Raw genomic sequence first — 20,305 nt, forward strand, 5'->3', positions numbered from 1 at the left:
AAACTAGTGATTATGAGACAATCAGGATTCCAGAGTGGTCTAACTTCTCCAGCATATTAGTGCTACAAAATCTCTTTGAGAAATCTAATTTCCCTTTATTTTTTTGTTTTCTTTGCTACCTGATGCTTAAACTCATTCTCACAGGAATTTTCTCTAAATATTTACAGTTTCATCTAAAGAAGGACTGACCCTGCTTCACTGTAAGTGAACTTCATACACTGAAGGAAGCTAATCGATATCAGTGCATAAAACACATTTCAAAACCTGTGATATCAAACAAATGACAACATAATTCAGGTAAGAACTATTTAAACTAAGTATTACATAATGCCCTAATCCGAATAAGAACAATAATTACAGAGTGAGTAGCTGTAGCCAGACAAACCCAAACAATTCAATGGACTGTGAGAGAAATAGTACAAAATAATCCACCTTGTGCTATTTTACAGCAGATAAAATACCACATTGAATCAACCATCCTCTGAAAGAAGCCACTAGAAGATGAAAAGTGTTTCCTACGTCTTTGTCTTTATGGTAGCCCACAAAATAATCAGGTATCTAAACATATGGGCAGCAAAACACCCAAGTTAGAAAGCAAAAGAGCACAGATGAAACTCTTGCAACCATTAACCTTTACACGTCCAAGGCAGCTGAGCCTGGTGCAGTTCACTGAGCAGATGGCAGGTGGGAAACTTCACACCCAGCCTAATGGGATTCTCATGTTCCTCAGTGCACAGTGGAAAGTGCTGCACGCAGGGCACTCCACTGCACGCACGCCCACACAATTCAGCTCAACAATAGATAGGACGCTACTGTGCAAACATACTGTAGGATGGTGAATCTAGCTGGGAACATGTAGCATGTTCCCAGCTAGGAACATACAGGAGCAGTGAAGGATGCAGGGCAAAATGGGCCACACAGATAAATCACACCTTGGTCCACAAACTCCAAGTGTGCCATATGCCAGTGAACAGGGTGAACACAGGACAGGGTGAACACAGGACAGGGTGAACACATGACAAGGTGCAAGTAATACAGAAATACATACCAACACAGGCTTGTATTAGCACTGAAATCTCCCCAGCCACAGCAGCACATCCTTCCAGCACAGGTGTATTTCTGCTATCTAAAGCTGAGCTGACATGCAAAGCACATGTGCTTTGGTCCTACCTGTGCCAGGATATCCTTTCCAGGGAGCTGCTCAGCCCACAAGACCTGGTATTGAGCTGCCTGGCTTTGAGGCATTGTACAAGGTTTGTCCTTGTACACTTCTTCAGATGACACAAATCTGGAGTTCATGGCTGAGAGTGCTATGGATATGAGATTTATGAATGCCTAAGGTATACCTAAACATGCCTCTTTGTGGGCACTGTTTTATGATGGCTCTAATACAATATCTATTATCCTCTCTGGTATACTATGGTAGCAAAATTTCAGAGTATCCACTAGGGAGATGCATATAGTTATCATGAAGAAGTTCCATATTAATAGTCCTGAAGAGGCAAATTTCTTTCACACCATGCTATGGCACAGGAGCTCTTGGCAAATGCCTTTACCTCAGCCTTTCTTCATATGTATTCCAGTCTACATTTCAGTTGTGCGCGTCTGTATAAGCTGACTATCAGCAATAGGACACTGGGAATCATCAAAATGCTTACAAAATACTAAACAAAGCAAAATACTTATCCTGAAAGAGCCAAGCATACTCTATTCCAAGGAGGTCTTCATGGGATCCTGCAACATTGTCTTGTGGAAAATGAGTCATATCTGAATAACAGAAAGCCCTGTGAACCAATAACCCATGTATTCAGAGACAGGTCAGGCTATGATATCATTTTCCTGTCCTATCTGTGTAGCACAAGAAACACAGGCATCAGAAAAATGAACTACAATCTGCAAAGCTATGTGGAGATAGGCAAGTTGCTCTCTGAGAAACAGCTGGGCTCCAATGAATTGTTCAGTGCAGCCTGATAACTAAGAGCAGCACCAGAATAAAAGTATGACACACCTCTACCTATCCAGAAATTATCCCCAAGACCACAAAAAAAATTTGAAAAAATATTTGGCTCTCCTGTTCAACTGAAAGCATTCAGTCAGCAATTTCTAGAACTGTTACTCATCTAACATCTGCTTATTCTTACAGTTACCGTCATGGCTCAGAGGGAAGCTGGAATGCTTCTGAAACCTAGTGTTATGCCCTGTGAAAAGGTTATGACAAATAGCTAAATAGTACTAAACATAAAGCAGCAAAAAACCCTCACAGAAACCCGGGCTGTGCAAGACAGAAATGATTCCATAACTTAGTGCTATTACACAGTCTGCCTCATACCATCCCCTAAGAAGCTGAATGGCACCAGGGAAAAGACAACACTGCTCTGGCTATTGTGCTGGAGATAATGGACAATGGTCCTGCAGGACAGCAGCACTACTAGTTTGTAGGTTGCATGGCAGAAGGGACCATTGTGACCATGCAGCTTTTCTTCCTGTGCAACAAAAGAGCTGCACGACTTTCATGAATGAGTTATTGTTTGACCTAGTATCTGCCTGTTTGTCAGGCAGATTATCCTGAATGAGCAACAGGCAGTGACAGAAGATCCAATAGAGTCTTTAGGTAAATTTGTCTTCATTCTTGAATTTCACAGAGTTTTTCTGGTTTTGCATTTGTCCAGTTTCAATATCAAACACATTGCTGCTCTTACACCTTGCCTTCCAGAGCTTGTTTCCTCCCCATATAACTATTACACTTGGTGAGCAAGTTACCAGTCAGTTTTTATCTTGCAAAGTAAGACTGAGTGAGGTCTCTGTCTCCAGGACTACAACTACATAACACTGTTCAAACTTTCCAGTTTATCAATTGTCCTTCCTGAAAAGCAGATGTCAGAAACCTGGGTTGCTGGCAGAACTACATTCACTGTTGCATAAGGAATCACAGGTCCTTGCTGATTAAAGCATACCTCAGGTATACTTGGTGATATTGGGACCAGCAGATTAAGTCTCACAACTACCAGAAGTACTAACAACTCAAGGAAGTATGAACACAATTTAGTTCTGCAACAGAACTTGCTCCCTCATATGGGAACATATGAAGATCTCTTGCATTCTTCAAAGCTTTCAACAGAGCTCTCATGTAGTGAGCCAAAATCTGTGACTTCATAGCTTTTTTTTTTGAATATCCGTATCTTCCTCTGGGGAACACTTCAGCAATGAGTAATCAAATTGCAAGTAGGATTTCTGCCAGGCTGTGTGAGCTCGTCATTTCTGCAGCAGTGTTAGCAGCAACAATGACAGACAAGCTGTGATCACAGAGATTGGGGCATTAGCAGCTTTGAAACTAATCTCCTCCCCTCTAAATCCTGAGCTCAGCCTAGCACAGAAAATTCACAGCAGAGAGAGGAAAAGCAAAAGATCTAACAAGCATGATGGCATGACAGGGAATCCAGCAGAAGCGCCCTCTCTATCACATAGTTCAAAATAGAAGGACACATTAAAATGAAGGACAACTTTGTTTATACAGATAAACAGGCATTAAATATACAGTAGTCAAAGTAAGTCAGAAGCACAGTCTAAGCATCTCTCAGGAAAGCTGAAATGCTTTCCTCTTGTTTACCTGCTGTGATGACAGGTCTATCAATACCTTCCTCTCCGAGTTTGACTGCTCTATCATAAATGCACAAACACTGAGTGTATCTACTTGCACCCAGTGACTCTAATTTGACTAATTGCCACCCAGTACTATCCACTAGTTACAGTCATTCCCCAGGGCCTGGACCAGACATTATCATATTTCCGTTGCCAGAAACCAATTGCTCCAGGCAAACATCTGCAGCAGCCATCCTGGCACGTGGCACAGCCCTTTCAATACCTGAGAGGATGCCAAGAAAACTGGTGGTCTACAAGCAAGGTTTTAGGATTCCCACTGAATTCCTAGTACGGCCATAACATGCCAAAAAATACATCCAAAATGAAAGCCCCACAATGCATAAGCTCTGAAGAAGAGGACAAACTCCATTCTCCTCTGAAAGGACACGTGGTCATGTGCTCTCATTGCTTGTTGCTGACAGATAGCCAAAGTGCTAGCGTAGGTCACAGCAAAATAAATTCTTCCAAGAGCATTTCATTATCCTAACGGTAAAAAAGTTACACTATTAAGATTCAGAGGAAAACCAGGAATTCAGAATTCTCCACCCAGCTTTGTCATAGCTTCACAAAGGACTGTGGGAAATAACTTCATCCCGAACAGTAGGCTATACTTTGCTTTAAAACTATTTTTGTTCTTCTGAAAGCACTTTGATTTGCTGAAGTCTACTGCATTTACTTATGAAGGCAGCATTACACTATTTTCTGTGTTTTGAACTGCTACATCTCACAGGTTAGGGCTTTTCCATTTAATAACCTCCATTTCTTCCAGAGGATAGATGTGGGAGCAAGGCTGAGCCGATTTTAGTAGCAGATGCGCAGCCTCCACATCACAGCGGACGGCGTCTGCATCTGGCTGAAGGGGACACAACATACTTGCAGCTTAGAAAAGTGTGATTTTTCCAAGCAGAAGGCTGGTGTGGCATGAAATCGGATGAACTGAAGTTCTATCACGTTACATTTTGTGTCTGTGGAGTTATAATGTCAACTGAGCACCGTTAACTGCAGAAAGCAATCACTGTGTTTTCAAACCATTAGCAGAGTCTTGGCTCACAGATTTGGATGCGCTGGCAGCTCTATGATGAATTAGTTTGATACAAAAAGAGTTATTAGGACCCATGTTTCACATTTCTCAAAATATACCGTATAGGTGCCTGCACTTTTTCTTACTTGAACATATGCTCCTTTACCAGCAGCATGCTCCTTTCTTTTCTGCTCCAGAGTAGGAATTATTTGGGATTTTCTATTTAAACCGTGCAGACAAAGATAAGAAGACTGCTTGTTACCATCCCTCAAACACACACCACTGTCCCTTTCTAACAAGAGGAGAGTTACTTCCCTCCCATTCTGCATAAAACTGTCCAATATCCAGAGTTTCCAAGGCAGAATTGCCAGTGGGTCCTGGGATGTCTCGGCCTGTTCCTGTTCAAGCTCCTCCCTGCCACGTGCTGTGATGAGCAGCCTCAGGAACCTGAAGCAACCTGGTGTAACAAGGGGGAGAACTTCTAAGGGGACTGATTATCTGAACAAAGAGAATTTAAATAACAGGTTCTATGTCTAGGCACTTCCCCCTGTTTTTAGTGTGTTTCTACACAGAATGAGAGCTTTCTGTGGGCCATTTTAGAAGTGTAAGTGGAGCTTTTGCTTCCACTATGAGGTTTGGGGTTCATAGCTTAAGATCTGCTTGCTGCATACATCTATTTACCTCACATCTGAGACCAGTCTTCCTGGATAGTAACACACAGTGGAAAATGCAGAAACATAAATACACATTTGATACAGCATGTTCTTATTTACAGAAGAAAAGGAAAAAATGGAGAAATAAGAGCAAAGTGAAAACCCCCACATTTATTCAGTTCTATTGACTCTGTGTCTTACCTTCCTATGGGTCCCAGATCCCCTGAGTCCTGGCTGCCTGCGTCACTGGGTGTGCTCACTGATTTCGAAGAGGGAGACATAGGGGTTGGGACTAAATAATGAAAATAACAGGTATCCCATGTTAACACATGCAGCGACTGCACTGATGAAGAGCAGTGTCAGACAAATCAAAACCAATGGACCAAAATGATAGTGGATGAATGAGTAGGAGAGTTTGAAATGGTGAAAGCAAATAAGGAAGGAAAGAAAAAGAAAAGGAAGAGAGTCAAGTGAATTTTAAGTCTCCTGGAAGTGTTAAAACTGACATGTATTTAGACAGGACTGAAGGCCCAATGGAAATCTACAGCTAATCAATGGAGAAGATTTCTGTAGAAATAAAACATCACTTGTTTTCTTGGGTCTGGTTTGAAGCTGACTTGCAAAAGATTTTAAAGGTATGAAGAAATATCAGGGGCTTGTCTTGTCAAAAAACTAAGTGAACTCTTCTGGTAAAGTCAAGTAGGTAACAGAACAAGCATACGTTTCAAATTCTGAATTTAAATAAAAAGCCAGTGATCACTACATATGCTCTAAGGCTGCAGTGTGGAAATGACATAAAAAATAAAAGCTAAATAAGGAAATCCAGCTAAGTTAAAATCATTTCCCAAAGACGTGAGAATACATATTAGTTTGCTTAGTGATTGTGTTAGGTAAGGTAGGTCATATAAAATTTCCATTTTGGGTGGGACATGATTTCAACACTCAAGGAAAAGTTTCCCTTGGTTTAGACACTATTTGTCCAAGCTCTTGAAATGATTCTCTCTTTGGCTTGCCAGGGTTTTTGAAGCATATTTCATGCAAAGGCAGTTTTGTTTCCTGAAACAGGAAAGGAAGTTCATAGCTCAAGGTCAGCCCAAGTTAAAGCTCTTCAGCAAGGAAATAATAAATAAAAGAGTAAAAATATCCTGATTTCTTTTAAAATGGTTTCTCAAAAATATTAAAAATGCAGAGATGGCTTCGGTCAACACTTAGTGCAAGTATTCCTCAAAGCAGCCACACTGAATAAACACAAAAAGGGGTTTTAATGCAAAAACAAAGTTTCCCATTTGGTTTAAATCATGTGCATTTCCTTTTATAGATTTAATGGAGCAAAGCTTTAAACTACTTTGTTATGCTTTATAACGTATAATGACAGACCTGTCAAGAGATTTGGATTTTCCATGTGGTCAAACATTTAATGTAGATTCTCACTAGAGACTGTCATAGAAACGACTGCAGCATGAAAAGGGAATTCATCTTCATTACAGCCCTTTGGCAGGTTACAGGTATGCCTGGTTGTTTACGTATTCCATATTCGCAGTGAGACCTGGTATCATATGTGAAGGCAGAAGTAAAGCCTCCTTTGTATATTAATTGTGAGTGTATATACAGGGAATGAAAGAGAACAAAATACTATTTTTAACTAAAAGGAATGTGAATTCTCATGTTCTGTTGTCAGTATTAAACACAAAATAATTAACTAAGATAAGAATTGATAATTTATATATATATGTTTAGTTCATAAAATGATAAGGACATATATACTCATTCTTAGATAAAAATGAGTATTTTAAAGACTAGACATTAAAAATGTATCTGATTTTATAATATTACGACATAATTCAAGAAAACATATTTTATTATACATAAAATTACCCTAACCATTTCTTGATACTAAATGTATTTTTAAATTGAGGACTTTGGGTTCTAGAATTAAACATCAAAACCAAAAAAGAACTCAAGCACATGAAACCAGAGCTAAAATCTACAATAGTGTTTTGTTGATAAGCATTTTGCTATTTGTGGGGTTTTTTTATTTATTTCCCTTCTCCACTTTTGCTTGATTTTAAAAGAAAATCAGTGAAATTCCAACATGACTATGCTCCTCCTTCCTTATAAATGATTAATCTGAATTTTTGAAACAAAACTTGGGACTAATGAAGTACAGTATTTATCATAATATTTTTGGGTCATCAGATAGATGTGAGAGAAGATAAAACAATCCATCAGAAAAGAAATCACTGCTGGTATGCAAAACCAACCTGCATTATGTTCACAAATATTTCTTGAAGAAATGAAACAGATGTTTTAGGCAATGACAAGTGCTCATAATGCCATGAGCTTGTATATGTAGATGGTATGGCAGGCATTCAAACAGAAGAGTTCACTTCACTAATACAGCCAAAAATCAAAAAAGCCAAGCATGCTTTAGGAGAAAGAATGCATTCATTGTGGCAGAGCTGAATGCTTTACAGTGTTCTTCTCTTAAATACCTAGAGGTGGTTCTGGAGATATACCAATGCTCTGTAACAAAGCTTCTGTCTCTCTTCTTTTACGGTCTAGGTCAGAATCTTCCTGAGCTGGCTCCTTCTTTTGCTGTAGATCAGCCTGAATTAAAACAGAAGAAAACAGAAAAGTTCATTTCACATATAATCAGCTCTAGCAATTATATGAGCAGAAAATATTCAATATCTAACAGGAGTAGAGGAAAGAACTAACGTCTCTAAACTAGGACTTTGGCAGCCTTTGGCACCAACAGCCAAAACTAAAGGTCCACAAGACCCCTCCCTCTCTGCTTAGATATCTATACCTCCTTGGATCTTCCACACATTAGCCTTCTCCCTCTCTGGCATCTAAAACCAGGAGGAGCATCTGTATTAGCCAGAACTGCACAAAAAGATTTCCCTTTCTGCTGCTACCAGTGTGGGGCAAAGGGGACTCGCATATTGCCTCAGAATGGTGCTGATGTCAGTGCAAGCACAACAAAAAACCTTGAAGTTCAAAAGAATCCCACATTCTCCAGTTTGGACATGGCCAGAAAGAACATGGCTTTTACAAAGTTCAGGCATATTCCTGTGCTCAGCTCTTCACATGAACTGTCTCATAGCATGCAAGGCTGTAGACAACTCTCCTGCACCAGTGTGCATGGTTAAGCACCTCAGTGAGTGTCAGCCATCGCTCCTGGATGCCATCTGGCATCACAGTGCAGCCCATTTACAGCTCCACAATTACACACTGCAGCATTATCTGTAGAGTTGGGTGTCCCAGGACAAGCTAGATCTGGCTATCGGGGACAATGGAAAGTTCCAACTGCCACAGGATCTCCACGAGGCATAAAATCAGAGTCAGGGGACAAAGGAAAGGACTTAATAGCTCCCTTGAGCCATTATCTTGGCTTCCTTCCCTCTAATTCTTTAGTAATGAACACTGAAAACACTACCATTTAAAGTTCTGCTTATCAACAACTCCCCCAGTGACTCCAGGAGCCTCACTGGGGCGTGTGCTGGTAACTGCACAAATGTGGCTCATATGAAAAAAGATTAAAAAGACAGCCAAAACTGGAACTCTGATTTCTTGGATCACATCACATTTCCACGATAATTCCATGAAATTCATGTACAATATTAAAGTGTCAGTTTAAAAGGAAACCAGTTATTAGTAAAGGATAACAGGTGCTTTAAACTATAGTAAGTGTTGACATTTGAAGGAAAGGAAGCATAATCACTTAATGCTTCTCTGACTTTGCATGAAAATTAATATCCACTCCCTGTCAATTCTCACCTCTATTCCACTAAGTGACTGAACAAAAAGAAGTACAAATCCCTTAATGAAAAACCTAATGCATATTGTCAAGGACAAATAAACTAATATGCCAATCAAACTTTAACAGAACTGAAAGATGCAACCATGCCAGAAGACGAAAATGCAATTGCAATTATGTTTTACTTTACTGGAGAATAATAATTGTAAATCTGTTACCTTAGCTAGTAATCAAACTAGTCTTCAGAGTACAAAAATACATATTTAGATTGTAATGGCCTGAAAAAATGTGAGGCCTCTTTCTGTCTTTCCCCACTCTCCACTCCCTTTCCATTGAAGGAGAGCACAGGAAAAAGCATTGTGGCAAATCAATTTTTCTTTCTACACACACATACACATCATGTTGTCTAAACTGTTGTCATCTGACAGTGCCATGGTTTTAAAAGCAATTCCCTTTCCCCAACATTCTTGACTAAAAATAAGCATTTTGATTTTAAGGCTGGTCTGATGTGGGTTTAAGGATCTCATTCCACACGACAGATACCTTGGGCTACGCAATACTTAGATGTCAAAACCCCAACAAGCCCCTTCTTCAAGCATGAGCTATCTAAAGGTGTTTTTGCAAATTTACCTCTTTCTTCTTCCGTTCTTCCTCCTTCCGTTTCTTTTCTTCTCTTATCTGAGCCAAACGTTGCTTTTTGCGCTCAAGTTCTGCTTTTAAATCACTTTTGTCTGACATTTTGACTCTGCTGGAAACAAAAGTTTGGAAATCAAGGTGAAAACAGAATTAAACGGTTTCCCTATTTACTGGGGGAAAAAAAAGATAATTATATTAAAAATAGCGCTTCTAAAATTGTTACAAGTATATTTCTATATAAATTCTGATGCTTGGACTATACTGACATTGTAGAAAGTGGAATATTTTCTTCACAATTTTTATTTCAAGAAATTAGACCAGAATATCACCAAATGTGGAATATATTTTCAAATTACTTTTATTAGAAAACTACCTCTGTGAAACAAATCCACTGCTGTTCAAAATAAGGTTTTAATGCTTCTATACACTGAAGATAAAGTCTTTTGATTTTCATCATCTTCAGAAGCTCTGCCAGACTGTAGAACTCACATCCACAAATAGATTTCAGTTTAAAGTACGAGAACAAGATCTGCCCCAAACAGCCCTGTACATCTTAGGCAAGTAATAATTTTACTTGCAAAAAGTAGAAATGTGATAGCTTTTGCTTCTACAGGTGCCTTGCATGGCTGCCATGCAGGATTCCCCATTCCACCAGTTCCAGACAGACCACCAGCTCAGTTGCAGTATCCTTCACACATTCACCCCCCCAACGAGCACTCTCACCAAGCTATGGCCTATCCTGCATAGGAATCTCCTCTGCCCTGTCCAGGGAAAGCTGGGCCACTCCCCCAAGAACCTGCAGACAAGGCACAAAACCAGGCAACCCAGCAGACCCAAGTGTCTCATTGTTCTGCCAACAGTCTGATGTTCATCTTTCCAAGAGGCAGGAGACATGCCTAATACTCCTGATTTGACTGCAACCACACGAACTTGGCAAAAACATTTCTTCTGAGCTACTGAAAGGCCTCCTCTGCCATTTAAAACCATTTCTCTGTAGGATGTTGATGTGAAGCCACACATACTCTGCGTTGTTAGTCTCTGTCAGCCTATGTTGCTGTACATGAGCCTTGAAAATGAAGGGTAAGGAGATAAAAAGTTACATTATGCAGATAAAAAACCAGATCTTTAAAGAAGATATGATACCAATCTTTTTCCAAAGTTTTAAAACCCCACCAGCATTGCACAAATCCAAACTTAAGTCACAGATAACGTTCTCATTTTCTAACATCATAATCACTATGAACTGTAATCTAACTGTATCAATACAGCCTTTCTTATTAGAACTTTATTCCAAAGACAGGTTTGGCTAATATAGACTTTCATGAAAAGAGTTAACTGCGCCTTTCCTGTTCACACATCACTGACCACATCCACCACTGCAACTCAAAATCAATCAGATCAATGGCACTGCCATGTATACGCAATGGAAGTCTATTGTTCACTTGATCCATGGGAAATTTAAAAGGCAACTCTCTGTTAATACAATGAGAACTTCACCCACATATGCCTGGGTGGGTGGATGACCAGAGAGTAAAACTGTATGCTAAAAATTTCATGATGCTTTCACCCATAATGAATTTCTCTGCAGCCATCAGCTTCCTCCTCAAAATGATAGAAGTATAGTTAGTCCATGATATAGAAGATATTGCCAACACAATATCACCTGTATATTAAGTGCAATCTTGACTCCAAATGTTTTCTTGTCTTTGCGAGTATTTTCCTTTAATGAAAGAACAGAATAACATTTGGAATCAAACAAGGAAACAATTCAGTGAAAAGGACAGGCATAAGAGCAGCATGAGTGATACCAGAGGGGTGAGCACAGCTGTATCTGTGTGTGAGCCATTCCATGGACGCTAAAATTTCCCAGTCAAACTCCCACCAACAGGAGTTAAAACCAGTCTAACTCAAACTCCAGCTCACACTGTCACAGATTCTGTACTTCAGCAGAGTTGCCCATGCTGGCAAGGCACCCTGCAGTCCTTTCAAGGCTCAGGGACTCCTGGTTCAATCCACAACAACTGACAGCAAATGGTATAGTTAGGAAAGACATTCAGATGCCAACAAACAGGACCACTGGGTGTACTGGCTGCATGTGGAGGACAATAATTTCTTTATTCCTCCATCGCTCTTGTCCTATTCACAATAGTATTGATTTCAAGTTGAGAAAATCAAAACTCTCAGAAAAAAACTGCATTTGATATCAAGAGAAATAAGCGGTAGCACCTTAAGCAACAATAATCTTTGTGATCAGTTGACGTCAGTGAGCTATTTTTTACATGAGAAATGCCTAGAGAAGAAAACAAGCTTTTTAATGGCAGTGCAGGTAGCATTTTGCCTACCAATCTGTTCAGGATTTCTGTGTCTCCCTTAGATATGGTTGAAATCCCATTTGAAGTAATTTTCCTAATCTATTGCACATATTTGAATTCTGGTTAAGCTCCTCCTCAGAGCCCTTTGGACTAGATAGAGTTTTTACATCCTTTTAGTTCTGCAGTTTGGCAACAGAGAGAGAGCTCCTGTTTCTATGCAAAAAATATGCAAATGTGTTTTAAGGCTCCTGACAGAAACCCTGAGGGTTTGGCATCCCTTTCAAGTTGTTTGTCAGATATCAATGAACAGCATTCTAAAAATTCATTCTCCTAATGTCAGGGAAGCTAACTAGCTTTTCCCCTGATTTAAGCATCAATGGTTTAGTGCCTGGCCCTTTCTTTACAATGTTGCAGTCAGGGTGATCAAATCCTGTTATACCTTTGCTTTATTTTTAATAAAACAGATCTTGCATACACCGAAGACAATGTATTAAATTTCCTTCAAAGAATGTTGCCAGAGTTGAGTTATATACTTTCATCCTGCATATATTATAGTCATGCCTTAGCCCTCCAGACAGCTTACCAAACTTTAAACTGGCTGTTTACAATTTTAGCACAAACTGAACACCACAAGCATGTAACCATCTTTCTCAGATGCCAGCAATTCAGTAGCAAGCAAAAAGGCAAGCGTACTTGTCACTCTGCTTGGCATTAACCTTGAGTTAACACTGTATTCATTACTGGGAGCAAATTTCTAATAATTGCCATTCTGTGTGCCAAAAGGCACACCACACCAAGAGAGATGAAGTCAAACAGTAAACAAGATTTACTTTTAATGTTCTCTGTGGTGCAGAATGACAGCCCAAGGTTTATGCATGACCTAATCTCCAGCCTGGGAGAGAGAAGGTACCAGTCAGAGAGAAACAGAGAGGAGCACATTTTGTAGTGAAGCGATTAAATCCCCTTTGTGGGAGAAGGAACATACAGGAACAAACAGACTGACCCTTGCATTAAGTGTAGAAGTAATTCTCATAGAGGGGCAACATCTCCCTCTTCAAGGGAGATGCATAATCTTAGATCAATTTTTATTTGTTTGGCCCAGCTTACTGTCAAGTGACATGGTTATAAAAGGGGAGAGTCCTCCCACTTCAGAAGAACTTTCCACCATGCTAATATAGGTTCTTGTGATATGACAGGACCTTGCACAGAGAGCACCCACCTGCACTCCTAATACACTGAGAGAATTCTCCTTCCTTTGAGATACTGAGGAAAGGAGCCAGCTCCTCATGGTATGACTTTTATGAAACAGACTGTTCTATTTCAAGATGCCAGTTTTCCCCATATGCATTAAATGTGCCTGAGAGTCCCCTCTTAGGCTTGGAGATACAGCCAATTCCACTTACACACTCAATACTTATGCACCAGATCCACCATGATGGCAGCTACTCAGGAATGTGCAAAAGCACTGCCAGCTTCTGGGGACTGTTTTCTGGGACTTCACCATTTACTGGGCTTAGCTCACAAAATCCAGATGCCCAAACATTCATGCACAGCTATCGCTACCATCAATATAGGTAAAATCAAAAGAGTCTGGGTATCCTAGGATGTGATTCCAATTGTACTAAAGCAGATGTTTAAAAGGAGTTAAAATTAAGTATGCCTCAAAGTCACCAGTTCCTCTCTAATGATGATAAAGGGCCCTGGGAGATCTACATTAAGTTCTAGAAATCTCCACTGTAAATGTCTCAGACTGGGTGAGAAGAATCCTGTCCTTAATATTCTCCCAGCAGTTCCTTTTAGCTTGTCAGTATATGAAACAAGATACTTGAAAGACCATTTACATTAATCTTAAAATAATAATGATGTTTACACAGACTTCTCTGCTGTACAGAACATATGCCAAACTACTCCCTAAGCTTATCACACAAGTAGTAACATCTCATGACCATTTCATTAGTGACAGTAGTAATAATATAAGCATGGACGATGCAAACAGCAGCGTTTTACCCTCAACTATGCTAAAAGCCATGCAAGTACAGGTACAAGCCAATCAAGTTATTACAGTTTTATGATAAACTACAAGGTCTTTATCAATGATCAGTATCACAATATTTGAGCGGATACTTTTTCGAAGCATTTATGTGAGCACTTTACAGCAGAAACAGTCACAGGCATTAAGAGGTTTACTAGAATCTCAGCATCAATAAATAGATACTTCCTAGAGTAATAAAACCAGAATTACAGGTACAAAGAGTGGCAAGATATGTGCATAGGCTGGACTAAATACAGGAAAAAATAAGGCCAGAATGCCCAATGTATAATGAATAAAATAAGACAAGAAAATCATGACAGTGCACACTTTTTAAGTAGAAAAAGAAAAGAACATATAATATCTCCCTCCTCATCAAGCCCATTCTTTATATTTCCTAGAACAGTATCTTGTCTGCATGCTATCACCAAGCTCATCTAAAAAGAAACCTAGGTTTCCAAATCTGGTAGGAGATAAAAAAAGCCTACAGATTTTACAGCTTTTTGGTGTTTGGGGGATTTTTACATGCTGTTCATTCAGTAGGCTGCACTAGAGTAGAAGTTTTCACCACTTCATGAGCCTCAAAGTCTCTTCTGTTTTGTGACTTCCTGTGTTGTCCTTTTCGTTATAATGTCCACTGCAAGTACCAAAGGGGTTCATTAAATTCTGTTACATATGGCATTAGTCATCCTATATAACTAATTATAATTGAATCATTAATATACTTCTCTGAAATAAATAGGCAGCATCTAGTATTTGTAGATGTATTATTCATACGCCTTCATAAAGAGCCAGTTACTCTTGAGTCCAAAACTGCAAAATGTCTTTAGTGTGAAATGCAAAGGATGTTGCACAATAAAATACATTACACAGTGATTCTTGGTTATAAAGAATGGGTTTATAGAGTGGGAGTACTATTACTATTGAAACTACTACATATGAAGTGTTCTACTGGAAAAAAACAATTCATTTCTATAATATACCATATTTATCTCTACTTGGTGCAAATGAGCATCTTTCCTAAAGTTAGGAATATCATACCTTTTTGCAACAGAAAAAAAATTCCCATGAGATCTACCTATGACTTTTAGAACTGTAAAGTGTGTATGCAAAGTATGAAATTGTACAAAGCAGACAAACAACTTTGGTCTGCAAGAAACCATAGGGAGTTGCTACCCTAGTATAAATGCATTCTAATCCATCGTATTCATTTGAAAATAATGTTTGAAACACACTTCAAATGGGCAAGAGGAGCCAGAATCATCTTCTCAACATCGATTTTTAAATAAACATGAGTGCCTCTTTTCATCGTGCATCAGAATTTGTACTTGACTTCAGTCGAATAACATAAATAATTTTGCTAAATGGGCATATAAATGTTTACAAGATCACAACAATGGGCAAATATTTGCAGCTGCAAAAACATAGCATTTGCAGCATTTAGAGGAATCTCCTGTGTGATGAGTTCAGGAAAACACTAACTAAAATTGGAGAGACTAAATATTCTTTTTCTATATAACCTTGAGGCAAAATACACTGTATCTGTGTATTTATCTATAAATAAAAATGGTTGTCAAGAGTTAGATTTCAGGGAATGGACCATTTTTATCCTTCAGCTTCTGAACATTTCTAGCAGATGGGTAAAGGTCTTGTACTCTGTTCTATAAAGGTTTACAAATCACAAGCATTCAGAGATTTGGTTCTGTGCTTCCTCCTGGTTGCTATGCAACAGGTCAGCACATCTCTAGCCTATTTATTTTAATGCTGACAGGGTGTAAGATATGTATCCACAACTGCTCCATTATACATCCCTTACAATTTATTACCATTTAATCTTTTCACTCTTGTTCTTCAATAATGGCCCTGCTACAAAATTAATTCAGTTTCAGCAGCATTATAGGGTTCTCACAAAGCAGCATATGAGCAAAGCTCTACTACTGCCCATTCTTCCAGCACCAGGAGTAGTGTCAATAAAGCAACACCTTCTCATCATCCCAGTCTCTCATTAATCTCTTAAATTTACCATGACCTTTTCAATTCCAACAAGCATAGTGCCATGGAAGAGCCATCAAGTTTGAAGTGAACAAGCTGCTGGCAACGACTCACTGGAGATAAGTAAGAAACACACAACATTCCAACTAGGAGTAGAATGAACTTAAGGACTAGACATTAACAGGTTATCCTAGCAAAACTGCTGCACATCTCCCTCCAAATATGTTCCCTTTATAATGTGTTCCATAAAACTGATTGCATGTATCACCTCAAAGAAAACTGGTTAAATAGGTCTTTTCAAGTGTCTTGGATTTTTCCTCCATAAGCATTAATGAGCACAGTTGTAACTGCACAGTTATCTCAGATGTGCTGCTGGGATATGATCTTCAATGATGCAGCCAATACTGATCTGTACTTCCTGGGGATCTGACTCAGGAATTGTGCCCGTTACAAAGAGTGGATGTTTTTAACAAAACAGCCAATTGCATGCCTGACAACATTTAGATCTTGCAGAATAGAAGACTTCTGAGTATTCTTGGTCCCTTCCCTCTCTATCAGTTTCTGTTTCTGTTCGGTTTATACTGTTCAGCTGCAGTAAGATGCAGGGCTCCACACATGGCTCTGTATATGGCTGGGACTGGACTTAACAAAATTCCAAATCTTTGTGACTCTAAATTCCCCACACATTAACTGGTCTTTCTCACTGCACTATGTTATCTTCTGTGATTTTCCCAGCTTGCTTCAGAGAGGAACTGCAGGATGAATAGATCGAGAGCAGCCCTGCCAAGAAGGACTTGAGGGTGCTGGTGGGTGAGAGGCTGGGCATGACCTGGCAATGTGCACCTGCAGCCCAGAAAGCCAATTATATCCTGGGCTGCATCAAAGGCAGCGTAGCCATCAGATCAAGGGGGGTGATTCTGCCCCTCTGCTCCACTCTGGTGAGACCCCACCTCAAGTACTGCATCCAGCTCTGGGGCCCCCAGCAGAGGGAGGACATGGATGTGTTGGAGCAGATCCAGAGAAGGGCCATCAAATAGATTAGAGAGATGAAGCACCTCTCCTCTCCTCTCAGGAAAGGTTGAGAGAACTGGGGTTGTTCAGCCTGGAAAAGAAAAAGCTTCAGGGTGATCTAATAGCAGCCTTCCAGTCCCTGAAGGGACCCCACAAGAAAGAGGAAGAGGTTGTAGTCAGGTGGGGATCGGTCTCTTCTCCCAGGCAACTAGCAATAGGACAACAGGACACAGTCCTAAACTGCACCAGGGGAGATTTACGTTGGACATAAGGAAGAAATTCTTCACAGAAAGGGTGACTGGGCATTGGAATGGGCTGCTCAGGGAGATGGTGGATTCACTGTCCCTGGAGGTGTTTAAGAAAAGACTGGACATGGCACTCAGTGCCATTGTCTAGTTCACAAGGTGGTGTTAGGTCATAGGTTGGACTCAATTATCTCAGAAGTCTTTTCCAACCTAATTGATTCTGTGATTCTGTGACTTTTTACAAGAGCATGTAGTGATAGGAAAAGGGGGAATGGATTCCAGATGAAAGAGTTTCCTAGATATTAGGAAAAAAATCTTTACTGTGAGGGTGGTGAGGCACTGGAACAGGTTGTGCGGAGAACTTCTGGATGCCCAATCCCTGGAAGTGTTTAAGAACAGGCTGGATGGAGCTCTGAGCTGAAAACTAAAAGTGGGAAAGGTGCCTGTCCATGGCAGGGGGGTTGGAAATATATGATCTCTTAAGGTCCCTTCCAACTCTGGCTATTCTGTGACATAGCAAGATAGTTTAAAAATGTTTTCTGACATTAAAAGAAAATCAAATTCAAGCTGTAAATTGATAAGACTTTAGAGATGGATAATGTGAGAGACATGACAATCTAATTCTCAAGCTGCAGGTCACTTTTCTAGAAAAAAAAAAGCCTTTTTTTCACATTTTTTATTTCAATCTCTTTTGTATCTACTTCTTATATAATGCTCAGATTTTAGTATTATCTTCTGCTATCATGGATATGACCACTTTTTCAAAACCTATGTAAAATATCTGGTTCATCCTAACAGTACCAAAGTGCCTCCCAATAGTATATTTAATGATTTACTAAAACCTAACATAGAATTTTGCTTCAAGATGCCTGCTAGTCTCTCCTGAAGTGGAACAAAGACTCCTTTTCTCCATCCTGCAAACATTTGAGACATTAAAACATGTACTTCCACTCCTTATGGAGGGGTAAAACTGACCCCTCTGACTTTTCCACCCTCTCCCTGAGATAACCCTAGTGGTACATGGCTACCAAACTGATACTTAAAGCCATTTACCCAAACATGAAAAATGCATTCTCTAGTGTCTGTTTCTTAACCCAGTTATGACAACTGCTAGAGAGACATCAAAGAACAAGCTATGCTGCCAACACACAGGTTTTGCTGGAAGACTTACATGGGTATCGTTTCTTTCTTATAACAAAATATGCTTTGCTTTGCCGCTGATGTTTCTAAGGATGTAATTAGGTTAAAAATATTACAAATTTATTTCATCTCTGAAGTCAACACACCTAAAGATTTAGAAAGCAGCAAAGAGCCCTGGATGTAAGAAATATGCAGAGTTCTCAAAAAGTAGAATAAACAACACTATCATTCCTTTTGTACTTCCCAGGGCTTATGTGGCTGTACTAACAAAGCAAGATGAATGCTCAGAGCCTGCCTTAGCCAATCATTCCTGTTGATCCACAGAAGAGAAAAAAGAGATTTCCAGATGAAAAAGCAAGATGATAAATGTAGATGTATAACAGCATAATTTAAAGGACTTCTGCAAAGAATTTGAATACGAAAAAGAACTGAGAACCAAGTAGTCTATGTCTTCCATTTATCTTTTTTGTGGTTAAAGTATTCCACACAAAAAGAAGAAGCATGTTTTGGGGGGTCTTTTTTTGTTTGTGGGTTTTTTTTGGGGGGGTTGGGGCAGTTGGAGGTTTTTTGTCTTGAGAAGACTAAACCCCACATCCCTAGGGTGACTGTTGGCCAATGGGTGAGAAAGACTGGAGGAATGGAGATTGCATTCTTAACAATTGAAGCTATTTTCTATTAATTTCTTTTCTGCAAAGATTCATTGGACCAGAAGAAGCAGATGCAAGAGAGCAAACATTAGTCCCTAGCAGAGGCCCCTGGGTTCTAGCCTTTGTTTCAGGGTTAGTTTATATTATACACAGTGACTGTTTAGCTTACAATACAATGCTGTATTTCGTATCTGGAGTCGAAGACTCCTTTCTTTCTGAGTGTTCGAAGCAAGGTGCTGAAGAGTCCTTTCTCTTTCTTCCACACGCTCTGTCACACCCAAAGAAACTATAATACTTTGGACTTCTGTGGAGCTGCTTCAGTGGGAAAGACTGGGAAGGTGCCTACTGTAGCTTGCTGGTTAGAGCATAGATGAAGGCAAATATCTCTTTAAGCAAAGGCAAAAATTACCTGAGACTCCTTTACCTTAGGTGGGTCCCATTAAAATCAGGGTACAGTAAAAGCAGAAGCAGATGTCAGATGCACCTCAGCATGGAGCACACAGTCTGACAGATGGGCTCAAGGAATGCAAACTAGATGGAGCAGCCTAGGAGAGACAGACAACAGACATCCAGGCTGTTGAGTCTGGGGGTTCAAGAGTAAGAACACATCAGAAGTAGAACTCTAAGGTGAAAAAGGGAGTTTTTAGTTCAGTATAGATGTAGCTGAGCTCCCCAGGCAACATAAGAACTTCCAGCCTGGGGAATTCAGGTTATGTGTCCCAGGCACACTCTGCACCTTAAGCACAGCCTCCTACCAAGGCAAGGCTGGCTGCACGTGAGCTCTTCTCTCCAACACAACCACATAACTCTCAAGTGCCCTGGCTTCCACTGAAAAGAAACTTGACAAATGGGCTGACTGAGAGCAGAAGCAAACAAGTGCCCAGCCTAAATGATGGGGCAATCACATCTCTGGAGCACACTGCAGGACTCCTCCAGAAGTAACCCTCGGCACATGACTCACTATGCCAGGACATTGGTTCCAGAATTTGAGACCAGGACACTAGTTAGAGGCCACCAGCTCTCTTCAAATGAGAAACATTTATTTTTTTATAATAAATCAATTGTTACTAGTGGCTCTCTAATATTGGACCACTGAAGGTCCACAAGGCAATCAGAAGTCGTCCATGTCTGGTTTCCAGCCATATCAAACTGTAAAATGTATGGGCTTACTGGTTCCAACCAATAAGTTGGAACTTAGTCTTGAGGACTAAGAGCAGAAC

General features: G+C 39.9%; 1 protein-coding gene across 6 annotated transcripts in view; it reads right to left on the minus strand.

Annotated features, from left to right (window-relative positions):
• Positions 1 to 19,684, minus strand: part of DYNC1I1 (dynein cytoplasmic 1 intermediate chain 1) — a 178,606-nt gene extending 158,922 nt beyond the window's left edge. The window contains exons 1-4 of one of the 6 annotated variants that reach the window (XM_029961801.1): positions 19,495 to 19,684; positions 9,704 to 9,821; positions 7,806 to 7,920; positions 5,515 to 5,656 (exon numbers count right to left, since the gene is read on the minus strand). In XM_029961801.1, coding sequence (XP_029817661.1) covers positions 5,515 to 5,656; positions 7,806 to 7,920; positions 9,704 to 9,811 — 365 coding nt within the window. In that variant the 5' untranslated portion in view covers positions 9,812 to 9,821; positions 19,495 to 19,684. The remainder of the gene's footprint in view (positions 1 to 5,514; positions 5,657 to 7,805; positions 7,921 to 9,703; positions 9,822 to 19,494) is intronic. The other 5 variants (XM_029961799.1, XM_029961804.1, XM_029961803.1 and 2 more) reach the window with 5 other exon arrangements.
• Positions 19,685 to 20,305: the final 621 nt, after the last annotated feature.

The sequence above is a fragment of the Manacus vitellinus genome, unplaced genomic scaffold (genome assembly GCF_001715985.3).
Source record: "Manacus vitellinus isolate BGI_N305 unplaced genomic scaffold, ASM171598v3 scaffold_3_pilon, whole genome shotgun sequence".
NCBI lineage: Eukaryota > Metazoa > Chordata > Aves > Passeriformes > Pipridae > Manacus > Manacus vitellinus.